General features: G+C 42.6%; 1 protein-coding gene across 2 annotated transcripts; it reads left to right on the top strand.

The window, feature by feature from the left end:
- Positions 1-2273: 2273 nt before the first annotated feature.
- On the top strand, positions 2274-14025 carry LOC146662769 (uncharacterized). 2 transcript variants are annotated; one of them, XM_085419400.1, is made up of 4 exons: positions 2274-2555; positions 6344-6420; positions 11497-12093; positions 12339-14025. In XM_085419400.1, exons 2-4 carry the CDS (start codon positions 6403-6405, stop codon positions 12792-12794), a joined length of 1071 nt encoding a protein of 356 aa, XP_085275526.1. In that variant the 5' UTR covers positions 2274-2555; positions 6344-6402; the 3' UTR covers positions 12795-14025. The 2 variants fall into 2 exon arrangements, with proteins under 2 accessions (XP_085275526.1, XP_085275525.1); XM_085419399.1 differs by having other exon boundaries at positions 12336-14024.
- The last annotated feature ends 328 nt before the right edge of the window (positions 14026-14353 follow it).

Genomic DNA, 14353 nt, shown 5'->3' with positions numbered 1-14353 from the left:
ACAGGGAGCCAGTGAAGTTCCTGAAGAACAGGTGATGTGCTGGTAGGAGGGGGATCCGGTGATAACGCGAGCAGCAGAGTTCTGAACCAGTTGAAGCTTATGGAGGGATATTTGGAGGAGACCATGCAAGAGAGATTTGCAGTAGTCAATACGGGAGGTAACGAGACTATGAACAAGACGTAGCCTGGGTGGAAAGAGAAGGACGTAATCTGTTAATGTTGCGTAGATGGAAGTAGGCAGAACAGGTGAGATTATTGATGTGACATTTATAGGAAAGTGAACTGTCTAGGATGACACCAAGGCCTTTAACCTGAGGAGAAGGGAAAACTGTGGAGTTATCGATGGTGAGTGAGAAATGGTTTGCCTTCAAAAGGTTGGATTTGGTGCCAATAAGGAGGATTTCAGTTTTATCCTCACTGAGCTTTAGAAAATTAGAGCTAAACCAGGATTTTAACTTGGATAGACATTCTGTAAGGGAAGAAGCTGGGAGGTAGGAATCAGGTTTGCAGGAGAGATATAACTGGGTGTCATCAGCAAAACAGTGAAAGTGAAGATCAAATTTGCGGAAAATAGTACCAAGAGGGAGGATGTATATTATGAAGAGAAGAGGGCCTAAGACTGAACCTTGGGGTACACCAGAAGTGACCGGGAATAGATGAGAGCAGAATGATTTCAGATGAACAAACTGGGCCGGTCGAGTAGATATGATTGAAACCAGGCTAGCGGTGTGTCAGAGATGCCGAGAGAGGAGAGTCTGCTTAGAAGGACAGAGTGAGAGATGGTGTCGAAGGCTGAGCTCAGATCCAAAAGGATGAGAACGGTGAGAAGACCAGAGTCAGCTCTGATTAGAAGATCGTTAGTGACTCTAAGTAAAGCAGTTTCTGTGCTGTGACATGAAAGAAAACCAGATTGAAATCTCCTGTAGATGTTATTGTTAACCAGGTGTGAATGAAGTATTTTAGAGATGAAGGGTGGATTAGAAAGTTGTTAGGATCTAAAGAAGGTTTTGTCAGTATGGGAGTGACTGAAGCAATCTTGAATACGGAGGGAAAGATACCGGTGGTGAGTGAAGAGTGGACGATAGCAGAGATGAGTGGGAGTAAGGAAGAGAGGCAAGATTTCACAAGCACTGTAGGCATAGGGTCAAGATGACACGTGGCAGGCTTTGATCTACATATAAACTCAGAAATATCAGATAAATCAGGGAAATGAAAAGTGGAAAACAGCTCAAAATAGAGAAAAGGTTCTGGAGAGGGGGTAGACACAACATTTGAACTGGGTTGCTGGTGGATGTTATTGATTTTTGTAGTCCAGAACAGCATCAAGGAGCTACAGGTTTCAGAAGTGAAGCGTTGGGGGGGTTGAATTTGTTTGTTGAGAACTGAAAACAACATCCTTGTGTTACCCTCATAAGAACTGATAATACCTGAGTAGAAACTTTGTTTGGCCTTGTTGATGGAGTCTTTATACTGAAGTACATGGTATTTGTAGATTTCTGCATCAACAGTTAAACCAGATTTCTTGTATCTACGCTGTAGCTGCCGAGCTTTGGCCTTCATTGCTTGGAGGTCAAAATTGGAATTGAATCCCCAACTGCCTCCCTCTTCCCGCTCCACCACACACACCCACACACGCAGGGCCTTGGGGTGCAGGTGTGTCACCAGGGTGCTCACCTCTGGTGCCGGTGCCTGCCTATCAATTTTAAATGCATGTAGACATTGAGGGTTCTCGGGAGGGGGACTTGCTGCTCTCTGGCAGGAAGCACCATGCCCTGCCGTGTTTTAAATGCACTTAAAGTTAATGTGTTAATGCTGACGGCACTATTAATAATCGTAATTGATCATACCTCGGTATGATCAATTACATCTCCAACAGTTGATTCTGTTCATCTGGACGTAGTGTTTTCAGTGGGAGAAATGTTTCATCATCATCCAAGTGACTTCTTCAGTCTCAGCTGACTGCAGGTTTCCCCAGTAATCAGTACATTTACATAATGACTGAAACCAGCCCACTGAAGGAACAAATGGGCTGGGAGGTCAGTTCCTTAATCATGATTATGCAAATTCTCATGACCATTGATCCACTGATCAAAGCCCAATGATCAATGGCCATGAGTACCATTCACAGAGAGTTGATCAATCAACGTTTCTCCCACTAAAAACGCTACGTCCAGATGAACAGAATCAACTTTTCGAGATCTTCATAAGACGCTTCTCTTTCTCGCTGTCTGTCAGTCACGTGATCACAGTAACGAATCACAGCAGAGCAGCAAAGAGTGTGCGTGTGTGCAGGAGAGGAGTCGAGCAGAGAGAGGTGTTTTTACGTGAAACGGGAGTAAAGCGTTGAACTTAGAGGAGAGAAACAAACTAAAGCATCGATCATAAACCACTACCAACGTCCTGATATCTGCATCGATCTGCCCACCCTTGTCTCCTGGATCGTAGCTGCGATCAGCGTGAACCACGTGGGTCTCTGCTCCCTGATCTGTTTCCTGTGTTTGGAAAGAGTTCCGGCTTCATCGCGGAGTTTCTCTCGGTTTGTGGGCTCATCTAAAGGTAAGCACCGAGCTAACTTTACTGTGAGTTCAGTTCATGTTGAGTTTAGCTCCTGAATGAGGTCTTCTGCTGCTCTCCTCGGTGTCTGTTCACAGTTTATTGTGAACACGTTGAGAGAAGAGTGAGAGAGTGTTTGGAGAAAAACACCAACTAATCATTAGCTCAGCATGCTGGGAGAAGTTGGAGCAGAAAAGTCTTTTCATTGTCCCTGCAGCTGTTTTTCTGCCTGCACCAAACCTCTACAGCCTCGTTTCTATTTGAAGTGATAACAGGAAATCAGAGCGATCTGCTGCAGTATCAGGGTCACAATAAACTTTATTGTCCAGGTGAACATGTGGCCCTGGACCCGTTTTCTAAAGAGATAAGCAGCAAATCCCTCTGGTGTTCTCTCTCTTTTGTTCCTGTGAGATAGTGTCTCTAACCTTGATGCCAGCTCTCTCTCTCTTATTCTTTGCTGACTTTTCAGAGTTGAAGGTTTTTTTGGCTCATCGGCAGCTTTTCTCAGACAATAAGCCTGTGCTGTTAGGTCAGCCTCAGGAGTAAATCAACAGACTGTTGGAAAAGTCACTTAACAACGTTAGATTTGACATGAAGTGGTTTGTACTCCGGATAGAAATATTTATGTATCTCTAAATCATGTGCAGTGTAGAAACATCTTTTAGACCACCCTACTGGCAGATCTGTGTACTCTCAGAGTGAGACCAAAGCTCACATGAACTTGCTTCCTGTTTAGAAAGCAGCTGTTAATGAGGCTGAACACCTGCATAAACACAGCTAATTTTTCTTCTTCATTCATTTTCATGTATCATCATGTATATCATTCATGTATTTTGTTTTATTGTTTTCTCATACATCTCAAGTTCCTCTTTCCTTCCTTTCCATTGTGCCGCTGCAACAAGTGAATTTTTCCTTTGTGGGATTACAATAAAGTTTAATGTCCAGCTGCTGTGGATGAGCACATGAGAGGAACTGAACTCCTACAAAGTCTCATTGTAGTGAGTGTGGCTGCTGTAAAGTGATGAACAGGAAGATGTTACCAAAATCTAACGAAACAGAGATGAAAGCAAACAATGTTAATTGATGAATGGATGCCTTTGTTTGTTGGTTGCAGTTTCCTGCAACTGAGATGACAAACCTTGCCGACCGTTCATACAATACACAAACTTCATATTGGGGAGACAGGTCAGGCTAGGTAGCAAAAATAATGAAATGTGTAACACAGAAGGGCAGATCAGGAGAAAAAAAGAATTTCTGCCCCTACTTCCCCAAAAGCACTCAGCATGAGGAGAAGACAGAAACTCCAGCACTTAAAAGCACAGATATCATCACACCATAACACTATGAAACACAACACAAGCAGCATGGGGGGTATGCCAATGTACACAGCTGCATCTGGGATGCTGCAATCTTGCGACCGCACGTCCTGATGAGCCGCTGTCCACATCTGATGGGAGGAGGTGTTGGATTCGAGGAAGGGAGGGTGATGGTGAGGGCTTATCAGTATCATTGTAAATGTGTGCGAGCGTGTCGGGATGTGTGTCTTGAGTTCAGCCTGAGAAAGTGTCCTTTCGCCTGTTAGGTGACGATCAACAGTCCCCAGCCTACGCGGGTGGCCTTGAGGGATCGGGCAGGAGAGTCAGTTCGTTCCCGTTATCGTATCTCGTGGAAGAATTGTTGTTCTCGTTGGCGTCAACCTTCAAGCATTGTCAGCCTCGGCCTTCAAGCATTCAGCTGGCGCTGTCGGGAGTGGTGGGGTGGCCACATGACAAATGATGGATATGTTGTTTTAGAACAAACAGGTTGCATCAATTTTACAGTTGTTCTTAGCGTCCATCACTGGTCTTCAGGTGTATCTGCCGTTTAAGATTCATCAGCTCCTCCAAGCTCTTTCCCATCTTGGGTTCAGTAAGAACAGACTGATCACTCACAGCTCTTCCCACATTTCCGGTCAAAGTGGCAAGCCTTGTGGGGTTTTGAACAGCAGTCACCGCTTTCTTCCATTTCAGATAAACCAGGGCCAAGCCAGCTCCAATCAGCAAGAGCCCTGTTATCATGGTTCTGAACGGGTAGATGTCTTCAATGTCCTCAATAGACAGTCCTGCTAGGCACACAACGTGCCACTTTTGCCAACCGTCCATCATGTATGCGGCAGGGAACGTCCCTCCAGGACACTCGGGCTCTCCCGAACCCAGGCTTCTCATCGAGAATACATTGTCAATTGCATTAAGGGACCAGTTGATCAAATCCACAGTTCTTCTTCTTTAGGTTTTAGAGAACAAGAGCAAGAATGAGAGGCTCTCAGGGTTAGAGTCAGACGAGACCGGACAAGGATATAGAAGCAGCAGCAGGGAAGATAAGGAGAGGGTGAAAGATGCATCCGCCTCCTTTGAGAGCAGAATATTTAAAAGCATAGAGTATAATAAGACAAATATATTGTGGTGGTTAGTTAATGTGCAGCTCTTGATTTGGGAGAAGAGGAATGTTTTTAATCATGTTGTGGATTGAATGTTGGGTTTGATTTTACTTTGTTTACAGAAGATTTTCAGCTGAATGAAGAAGTTCCGTTCAATTTGATTTTATTTATGTAGCACCAAATCACAACAACAGTTGCCTCAAGGTGTTTTATATTATGAGATAAAGACCCTACACCGGATGACCCCTATGAGCAAGTGCATTGGTGACAGTGGAAAGGAAAAACTCCCTTTTAACAAGAAGAAATCTCCAGCAAACCAAGCTCAGAGAGGGGCAGCCTTCTGCAGAGACCTGTTGGTGTGAGGAACTGAGAAAGACATGACAAAGACATGCTGTGACAGAGAACCAGAGATTATTAATAACTAGGAGAATGATGGCGGTGCTTCATGGCCCAGCAGTACTTCTCTTAGCTCAAGGCTTGAAGTCTTATCTTGGTCTGTCTCTCTTCCATTGTTGATTCCCTGTTCTTGGAATTTTTGTTGCAACACACTACTTTCTGCAGTAAAATACTGTTCAGCTGGTGCTCATGGGGGTATGGTACCACAGTGTGTTCCAACACTGCTTTTATGCAGACACAGGGGGCTGGAAATGATCCAGAAAAGTTGAAACACTTGTAGGAATTACTGACCAGTAGTGTATATTTTTACTTTTTTTTAATATGCAATTATTTAATACAATTATACTAACACTACTAAAGTCCTGAAACAAATGTGGTGTAATGCACCCCACGCCCCCCTTTAGATTCACCCCTGATGTTCAAAGGCATCACGGTCATATAATGTAGGGCTGCTGTTGTCAGCCTTCAGCAAGCCTCCTGATTTAAACACTATCAAACCAAGTTAACAATTCATCTGCAAACTTTATTTCAAAAGTGGGGACTGCATGGGTTTAATGTAAAATTTTATTATCATGTGCTAGTAGATCTGTTTCATTGCATGTCTGTATTTAGTCACAAATATGAGTAAAACAGTCACGAAACTGTAGAAGAATTTTTTCATTGTATGCTAACATACACCCTTCCTTGTCCTATGCATATGTTATGCCCTTATGTTAACCCCGCGGACCCCTGCATGTAGCAGAAGTGAAGGCATGTAGGAGACTGCCAGTGAATGAAGTATCCTGCTTGTACAGCGCTCCAGCAGTGTGACTTGTTTAATTTAATGCACTAAATTTCCGCAACGAAGCGCTTACATGTCGACAACTGAGAGCCACAGTGTTAAAGTAGTCATGGAAGCAATTTTTTTTTATGAACAAGTTACTTGATGAATCGCTGCAGCTCTAGTGGAATCCTAATAAAGATCTGTTTTGTGTCCCAGCTGATCACCGCTGAGCAGCAGAGGAACATTTTCAGCCACTTGGACTCAGCTCAGTCACGATGGATTCAACACAAAAGGTGAGGAAGAAACTGTGTGGACTTTATCAGCTGCTGCTGTGTGATTAGCATTATAACTGGCACCAGATTTAGCCTTGTTCCTACATGCATTACTGAAATTCAAGCAACAAGACTTGTAAAGATGAAACACATGTTCTGTTAATCAGTTTTATATTAAAGCCACAATTCTTAATATAAGAAATTTTCCAATACACAATTTTCTTCTGTAATGTTATTTTCATTGTGGTTCTCACATCTCACATTCCTGTGCATTACTTTACAAGACATTACACTCAGACTTGCAAGAGTTTAAAACAAAGCAATTACTGGAGAGCCCGTCACTATTCCCTCAACTAGGCTAGAAGCTCATTTATCTGATGAGCCTTTAAAGACGTGCACAGCTGGATGTCATCGGCATAAAATTGAGAAAGGCAAGAAAAAGAAGTGTCAGTACAAGTGGGACACATGGGTCAAAGGAAAGACAGTGTACAGGAAATAGTGGGGCAAAGAAAGGCAACTGGAAGAAATTAAGTAGTCAAATTATCTAGGATTCGATTAGGCAATACAGGGTTAAAATCAGCCATGTAACTTATAGGAAAGCATATGCCGTATAAGTTTTTAAATAAACTGCATGTTGTTGTATTTAGTTCATTATGTGTAAAGTGCGTCTTGCGTTACCCTGGCTTTGACGTTTATGTATAAAGACAGCTTGATCATTATGTATCAGGTTAGTAGTATTTTTTCCATTCGTTTTGTCACAATGGATGTATAGATACAGTAAGCTACATAAAGTACAGAAATTGGCCTTAGGACCCACATTCTTTCTTATCCTTGGCCTTCTTCGGTATGAGAGATATAATTGCTTCTTTCCAGGTAGGTGGGATTTGTGTCTTTTCAAGTGCCCAATTGAATCAGAATCAGAATACTTTATTAATCCCGAAGGAAATTAGGGTTACAGCAGGCAGCACGCTAATGGCGCATGCGCACTTACAAAGGAACCTTCTGACCAACTTTACACAAACATCATATTGGGGAGACACGTCAGAAAGGTAGGCTGATAGGAAAAAACAACGAAAATACATAACATGAGGTAAGAGGAGGAGAAAAAAAACTCCACTCAGACTGAGCTCCTAGTGGGAGAACAGTTTGATAACAGAAAAAACACCTCAGCACAAAAGCACAAGACTATCAATACACCATAGAAACACAAGACAAGCAACAGGGGCGGGTAAAGGGTGAGAGAGAGCCGGTGTAGACAGCGCATCCGGTCCTGCAGCATCTGCGCTGGTCCAGTCGACCGCCATCTTCCCCGGGAGGGGACAAGCATCGAAGGCGTTTGGAAAGGGAGGGGGGGATCAGTGTGTGCACATCAGTGTATATGTGTGTGTGTGTGTGTGTGTGTCCAGAGTTCAGCTGAGACAGTGTCCTTCTCCCTGCCAGTCTTCCAGCCAACCCAGGTGGCCTTGCATGGAACGGGAAGGAACAGACTAAACACAGTCATTATCAGGGTGTTGTTGTTCGGCTCCAGCCTTGCCGCTGGCGCCAAAGGAGTCTCCGCATGAAGTAATGGAGCTTTTTACTTTAGTGCGAACAGCTCATATGAATTTCAAAGCAGTTCTACAGTCCAACACTGGTCTCTCAATCTCCCGTTGGAGAGCCGCGAGCTTCGCCATACTTGCGTTCTGTGATGTTGTCATTTCTTGTGCTCAAGGAGCCGATTCTGAGAACCCACGGCAGTGTGCCTCCCCGAGATGTCATCCAATTTGCGCCCAGAGATGTTATTCCGGGCTAGCCCTTCCGAGATGTATCCAGTCTGCAGTCAGGGATCTTATTCAAGTATTCACAGCAGCCGTAGCCTCTCCAAGATCTTATCCGTGCTGCACTCAATCAGCCCATTTTGAGAAACTCACGCCTCTCCCATCGTTCCAATCCCAGCGGGCAGCCTTGTGGGGGTTTCAACAGCCGGTTCCGCTTTCTTAATTCTTCGATAAGTCAGGGCCAAGCCAGCTCCGATCAGCCAGAACCCTGTTACCATGGTTCCAAATAGGTAGATATCTTCAGCACTCAGGCTCACCCAAGCCCAGACTTCTCGTTGAGAAAGGGGTGTCAATTGCATTCAGAGACCAGTTGATCAAATCCATAATTCCTCTTTTAGGTTTAGAAACAGACTGTGAGAGAGTGTTCCAGGAAAAGTAAAAACACAAGACAAGACAAGGACATAAGAAGCAAAGCAGGGAAGATAAGGGCAGGAGAGGAGGAAAGTGCGACCGCCTTCGCTGAGAGCCAAACTTCTTTTGGCTCTCAGCGAAGGCGAAGATTGCATGTTTTTGTCAGTATAGGAATAAGATCCTCTTTGAATGCTTCATACAGGGAGTGCAGAATTATTAGGCAAATGAGTATTTTGTCCACATCATCCTCTTCATGCATGTTGTCTTACTCCAAGCTTTATAGGCTCGAAAGCCTACTACCAATTAAGCATATTAGGTGATGTGCATCTCTGTAATGAGAAGGGGTGTGGTCTAATGACATCAACACCCTATATCAGGTGTGCATAATTATTAGGCAACGTCCTTTCCTTTGGCAAAATGGGTCAAAAGAAGGACTCGACAGGCTCAGAAAAGTCAAAAATAGTGAGATATCTTGCAGAGGGATGCAGCAGTCTCAAAATTGCAAAGCTTCTGAAGCGTGATCATCGAACAATCAAGCGTTTCATTCAAAATAGTCAACAGGGTCGCAAGAAGCGTGTGGAAAAACCAAGGCGCAAAATAACTGCCCATGAACTGAGAAAAGTCAAGCGTGCAGCTGCCAAGATGCCACTTGCCACCAGTTTGGCCATATTTCAGAGCTGCAACATCACTGGAGTGCCCAAAAGCACAAGGTGTGCAATACTCAGAGACATGGCCAAGGTAAGAAAGGCTGAAAGACGACCACCACTGAACAAGACACACAAGCTGAAACGTCAAGACTGGGCCAAGAAATATCTCAAGACTGGTTTTTCTAAGGTTTTATGGACTGATGAAATGAGAGTGAGTCTTGATGGGCCAGATGGATGGGCCCGTGGCTGGATTGGTAAAGGGCAGAGAGCTCCAGTCCGACTCAGACGCCAGCAAGGTGGAGGTGGAGTACTGGTTTGGGCTGGTATCATCAAAGATGAGCTTGTGGGGCCTTTTCGGGTTGAGGATGGAGTCAAGCTCAACTCCCAGTCCTACTGCCAGTTTCTGGAAGACACCTTCTTCAAGCAGTGGTACAGGAAGAAGTCTGCATCCTTCAAGAAAAACATGATTTTCATGCAGGACAATGCTCCATCACACGCGTCCAAGTACTCCACAGCGTGGCTGGCAAGAAAGGGTATAAAAGAAGACAAACTGATGACATGGCCTCCTTGTTCACCTGATCTGAACCCCATTGAGAACCTGTGGTCCATCATCAAATGTGAGATTTACAAGGAGGGAAAACAGTACACCTCTCTGAACAGTGTCTGGGAGGCTGTGGTTGCTGCTGCACGCAATGTTGATGGTGAACAGATCAAAACACTGACAGAATCCATGGATGGCAGGCTTTTGAGTGTCCTTGCAAAGAAAGGTGGCTATATTGGTCGCTGATTTGTTTTTGTTTTGTTTTTGAATGTCAGAAATGTATATTTGTGAATGTGGAGATGTTATATTGGTTTCACTGGTAAAAATAAATAATTGAAATGGGTATATATTTGTTTTTTGTTAAGTTGCCTAATAATTATGCACAGTAATAGTCACCTGCACACACAGATATCCCCCTAAAATAGCTAAAACTAAAAACTAACTAAAAACTACTTCCAAAAACATTCAGCTTTGATATTAATGAGTTTTTTGGGTTCATTGAGAACATGGTTGTTGTTCAATAATAAAATTATTCCTCAAAAATACAATTTGCCTAATAATTCTGCACTCCCTGTAGAATTCAGATGTGAACTCATGACTTCCTGGCGATTTATTAGCTTTCAGGTTTCTCATGGCATTTTCTAACTCCTTTACCATTATTTCAGAGGCTAGTTGTTTATTCTGGTCTTCATTCATGACAGGTAAATTGAGAGTTTCAAGAACATTTTACACTATCGTTTGTTTAGTGGTGTTGCAAAATAAACTGTTTACGGCAATATTTTTTCATCATTGTTCCCCCTGTCCAAATCACGGACAAACAGGATCCCACAGTTGTTTATGTTTTGAACCCATTTTGCACAGAGAGGCATTTTTGAAAAATGTATTGATAACTATGTTGAAAACAACTACATGTAAGATAATTACACAGTGACGCTTCTGCCTTTCTACACGGAGGGACAGTAACTGCGTGTTTATGTGTGAGTGTGTAAAACCTGAAGATAGTCAGATTAACAGTATTTTGTCTCTATCTGCCATTGTAGAAAGTCATGAATGAAGTTTGAAAACAAAATATGTGTGTGTGGTTGGAGGATGTGTTTTTTTTTTTTTTTTTTTTTTTGTTTGTTTTTTGTGAAGATTTGTGTTGTCAAACAAAGGGGGGCCTAGCAAAAAAAAAGTTTGGGAACCATTGCTTTAGACGGACAAATCATTAACTCTATTATCTTCATGTAAGAAGACAAAGGTACTGCCATGTGGAATATATATATGTTAGATAAAAGTGAAATCAGATCCATGGACACCCTTTTGATCCTCTACCTAATCGTAAAAGGTCATGGGTCACAACCAGCCAAGGTTTTGGTGAAGGTGTGATTACATAGAGTATCAATACAGCGTCCATGGGAACACTCCCATAGGGCTTAAAATCTGGGACTCTCCACCAGTTACTCTTAGAACTGAAGAAGCTTCTCGGATGAGAGGTGAAACGTCTTCAAGGAAACTTAAAGAAGTCCAGACGCTTTTCTTTGCAAGCTCCTTTGACTACGATGACCTGGATGATTGAGAGCCTTCACAGACATATTGTCCTCTTTCTTTTGATCTAGTCACTGTTTCTGTATTTAAATATTTTAGGGAATCATCTAAAATTCTAGTGGCAGTTGGCATCTTCAAAAGTGTTAATGGAGGGAGGTTCAGTTTGTTTGAGGACTGCATTTCACTCACGGCCTCTGTATCTCCGTCACTGCAGGACCAACATGGAGAGAGAAGTCAGTGCTCTCAAGAGGCCGACAAACTTCACAGAAATAAGGCGGAGGAAACATACAGCTGTGACGAGTGTGGGAAGGAGTTTATTGGGCAGTCTAACCTGAAATGTCATCAACTCATCCACACTGAAGAGAGACAATTTAGCTGTGACTTGTGTGGAAAATCTTTTACTAAGCCTGAACACTTAAAAACACACCAACTCATACACTGCAAAGTTAAAGCGCTCAGCTGCGATCAGTGCGGCAGAGTTTTCACTCAGTGTAGCAGCTCAACGATGTATCAAGTTACCCACCCTGGAATTAAGGTGGAGGACTGTGACATGTGTGGAAAAACTTTCAGCCAGTTAGGATACCAAAATATACAACTACCCACTCACACTCTACATGGTGATTACTACTGTGATCAATGCGGCAAAAAGTGCGCAACAGACACAGAATTGCACCACCACCTGTTTACACACACTATGGAGAGACCTTATAAATGTGACCTGTGTAATAAGGCTTTTACAACTCTACGGTTCCTGAAAAAACACCAACAGATCCACACCAGAAAGAAACTCTACAAGTGCAGTTACTGTGAGGTATGTATTTTCCTCGTTTATTTATTTTGACCTTAATTGACAGGACAGAAAGAAAACAAGGAAATGACGAACAGGAAACTGTTTTGAAAAATTCTAGAAAATAAACTGTTTGCCTGTTAGGGATTATACTGCATATAACGGCAGTGCTGGGCAGTTCATCAATTCTAATGTGCTATTTATTAATTCTTGCAAAAATGTTGAAGGAATTCCCCGACTTACACTGTGTTTGTGTCTTTGTTTAGAAGCAGAGCGACACAGATGGATCCAGTTCTCAACCCTGTGAGCACTGTGGTGGTGGGAAAGCGTTTCGTTGTGACCTTTGTGGAAAAACTTTCAATCAGCAGCGGTGCCTAAAATTACATCAGCGTAGACACACTGGAGATAAAATGAACTACTGCAAAGAATGTGGGAAAGGCTTCCCCACACCGAGTGAATTAAAAATACATGAACTCTGTCACAGTGGGGTTAAAAAGCACCTCTGTGACCAGTGTGGGTCATCCTTCACCACTGCATGTGACCTTAGAAAGCATAAACGAGTCCACACAGGAGAGAAACCATACAAGTGCAGACACTGTGACAAGAGCTTTTCACAATCAAGTAATCGTAACCTTCATGAACGTACACACGTTAAAGGGAACTTCAGCTGTGACCAGTGTGACAAAAGCTTCATGAATCTCAGTTCATACTCCAAACACAAATGATCCCACGCTGTAAATAAACTGTTTCACTGTTACCAATGTGCAAAAACATTCACTTCATTATCTGCTCTGTGCAAACATCAGCGTGATCATGCAGGACTGTGATCACTGGATCACAATGGATCTGAAGAGACAGAAAGATCCTCTTCTGGTTTCAGGGTCAGACTTAAAAACCTTGAGATCAGGCTCCACAGAGTTCAGCTGGAATCTCCTGTAGAGAGTGCAGCTGATGTCACACTTGGATCTGATGAGGTAGCTCTGATTTCTGGACCTGCAGTGAATAATCCTGGATGTTATTTAGGAAGTTGCAAGTATAGATGTGCACATCAAGTTTTTTTTTCCTTTGAGGGATTTTAATATTCTAAAATGTTATCCCTGTTACATTTTAATCTTTGTTCTCTTAGGATATAAAAGTTATAGGAATACATTTTATTTTATATTACCAAACTGACATGTTTCTAAACTGCAGATGTGCATAGAAACATTATTTTTTTTACATTTCATTTTAACTTCTTGCTTTTTTCCCCAAATCTAACTTTTTTTCTGAGGCAACAACAACCGCTGTGACTTTGTGTCCAGAAAAAAGAAACTCAAGATAAACTGGTGCTGGGCTGTACTTCCATGTAATACCAGTTTGTACCAGAAGGTGGAGCAGTGAGTCAGTGTAACCATTATTTAATCAGTCAAAGAACACATTCTTATAGAGATTGAAAATGTGACGTCACTCAGGGGTAAAACCGCAAAGAATTCTGGGAACTCGTGGCAAGCGGTACTAGCGCACGCAGGCTTTCAATTGAAATCAGTTATACAGCGATAAAAAGAAACACAAAAAATGGCAAGAAGCTGTTGTATTATTAACTGCAATAGCCGGTCGCATGACAGCCACGGGAAGCCGACGGGTAAAGAGATCGGTTGTTATCGGATTACGTCGTTGAAGAGAAATTGTTCGAGCCATGTTTCCGAAGTAACAAAGACGCGACGGATGGCCTGGATTGCAGCCATTCAAAGATCAAATATAACGTCCCAGAACCCTCCAGCTCACAGGTTAGTCTGCTCCAAGCATTTACACAAAGGTCAGTCTGCTGTTGTAGTTAATGCGTCATTTTTCTTAACATAATTGGTGATATAGGTTACAAGCAAGTCTGGCGCTGAACAGAAATTGTCGCGCTATGCTCCTTTGTTTATTGTGCATAAATAGTGAATTGTCCTGACACAATATTGCGTTTCGCTTCTGTTATTATGGTACATTGACAAAAACATTTACTTTTATACACAGGATAAAACAGTTGTTTTGTATCACTAATTGCCCAGTACGATTACAGCATACAGTATTATTGTCACTGCTACATTTCTGTGATGAACCAGAAATTATTTCCACTACTAATTAATTACCATTGAGCTCAAAGGTCCTATTAATAAACGGTTAACGAATGTGTATTTATGAAGAAGATTTGTGAGACTGGTAAACTTATGATACGTACGATGGTCTTTCGTTCTACACGGTGCATTTCAAGGTCCTGCACCCATCCGTCGGTAAACTGTACCTGGGCTTGTTGCAGTGA

This window comes from Rhamphochromis longiceps, linkage group LG9, assembly GCF_057381845.1.
Source record: "Rhamphochromis longiceps isolate RC_006_pf linkage group LG9, R_longiceps_female_GT1.1, whole genome shotgun sequence".
NCBI classification, from domain to species: domain Eukaryota; kingdom Metazoa; phylum Chordata; class Actinopteri; order Cichliformes; family Cichlidae; genus Rhamphochromis; species Rhamphochromis longiceps.
The sequence above is the reverse complement of the archived record's forward strand: the minus strand, read 5'-3'. Positions and strand labels throughout refer to the sequence as shown.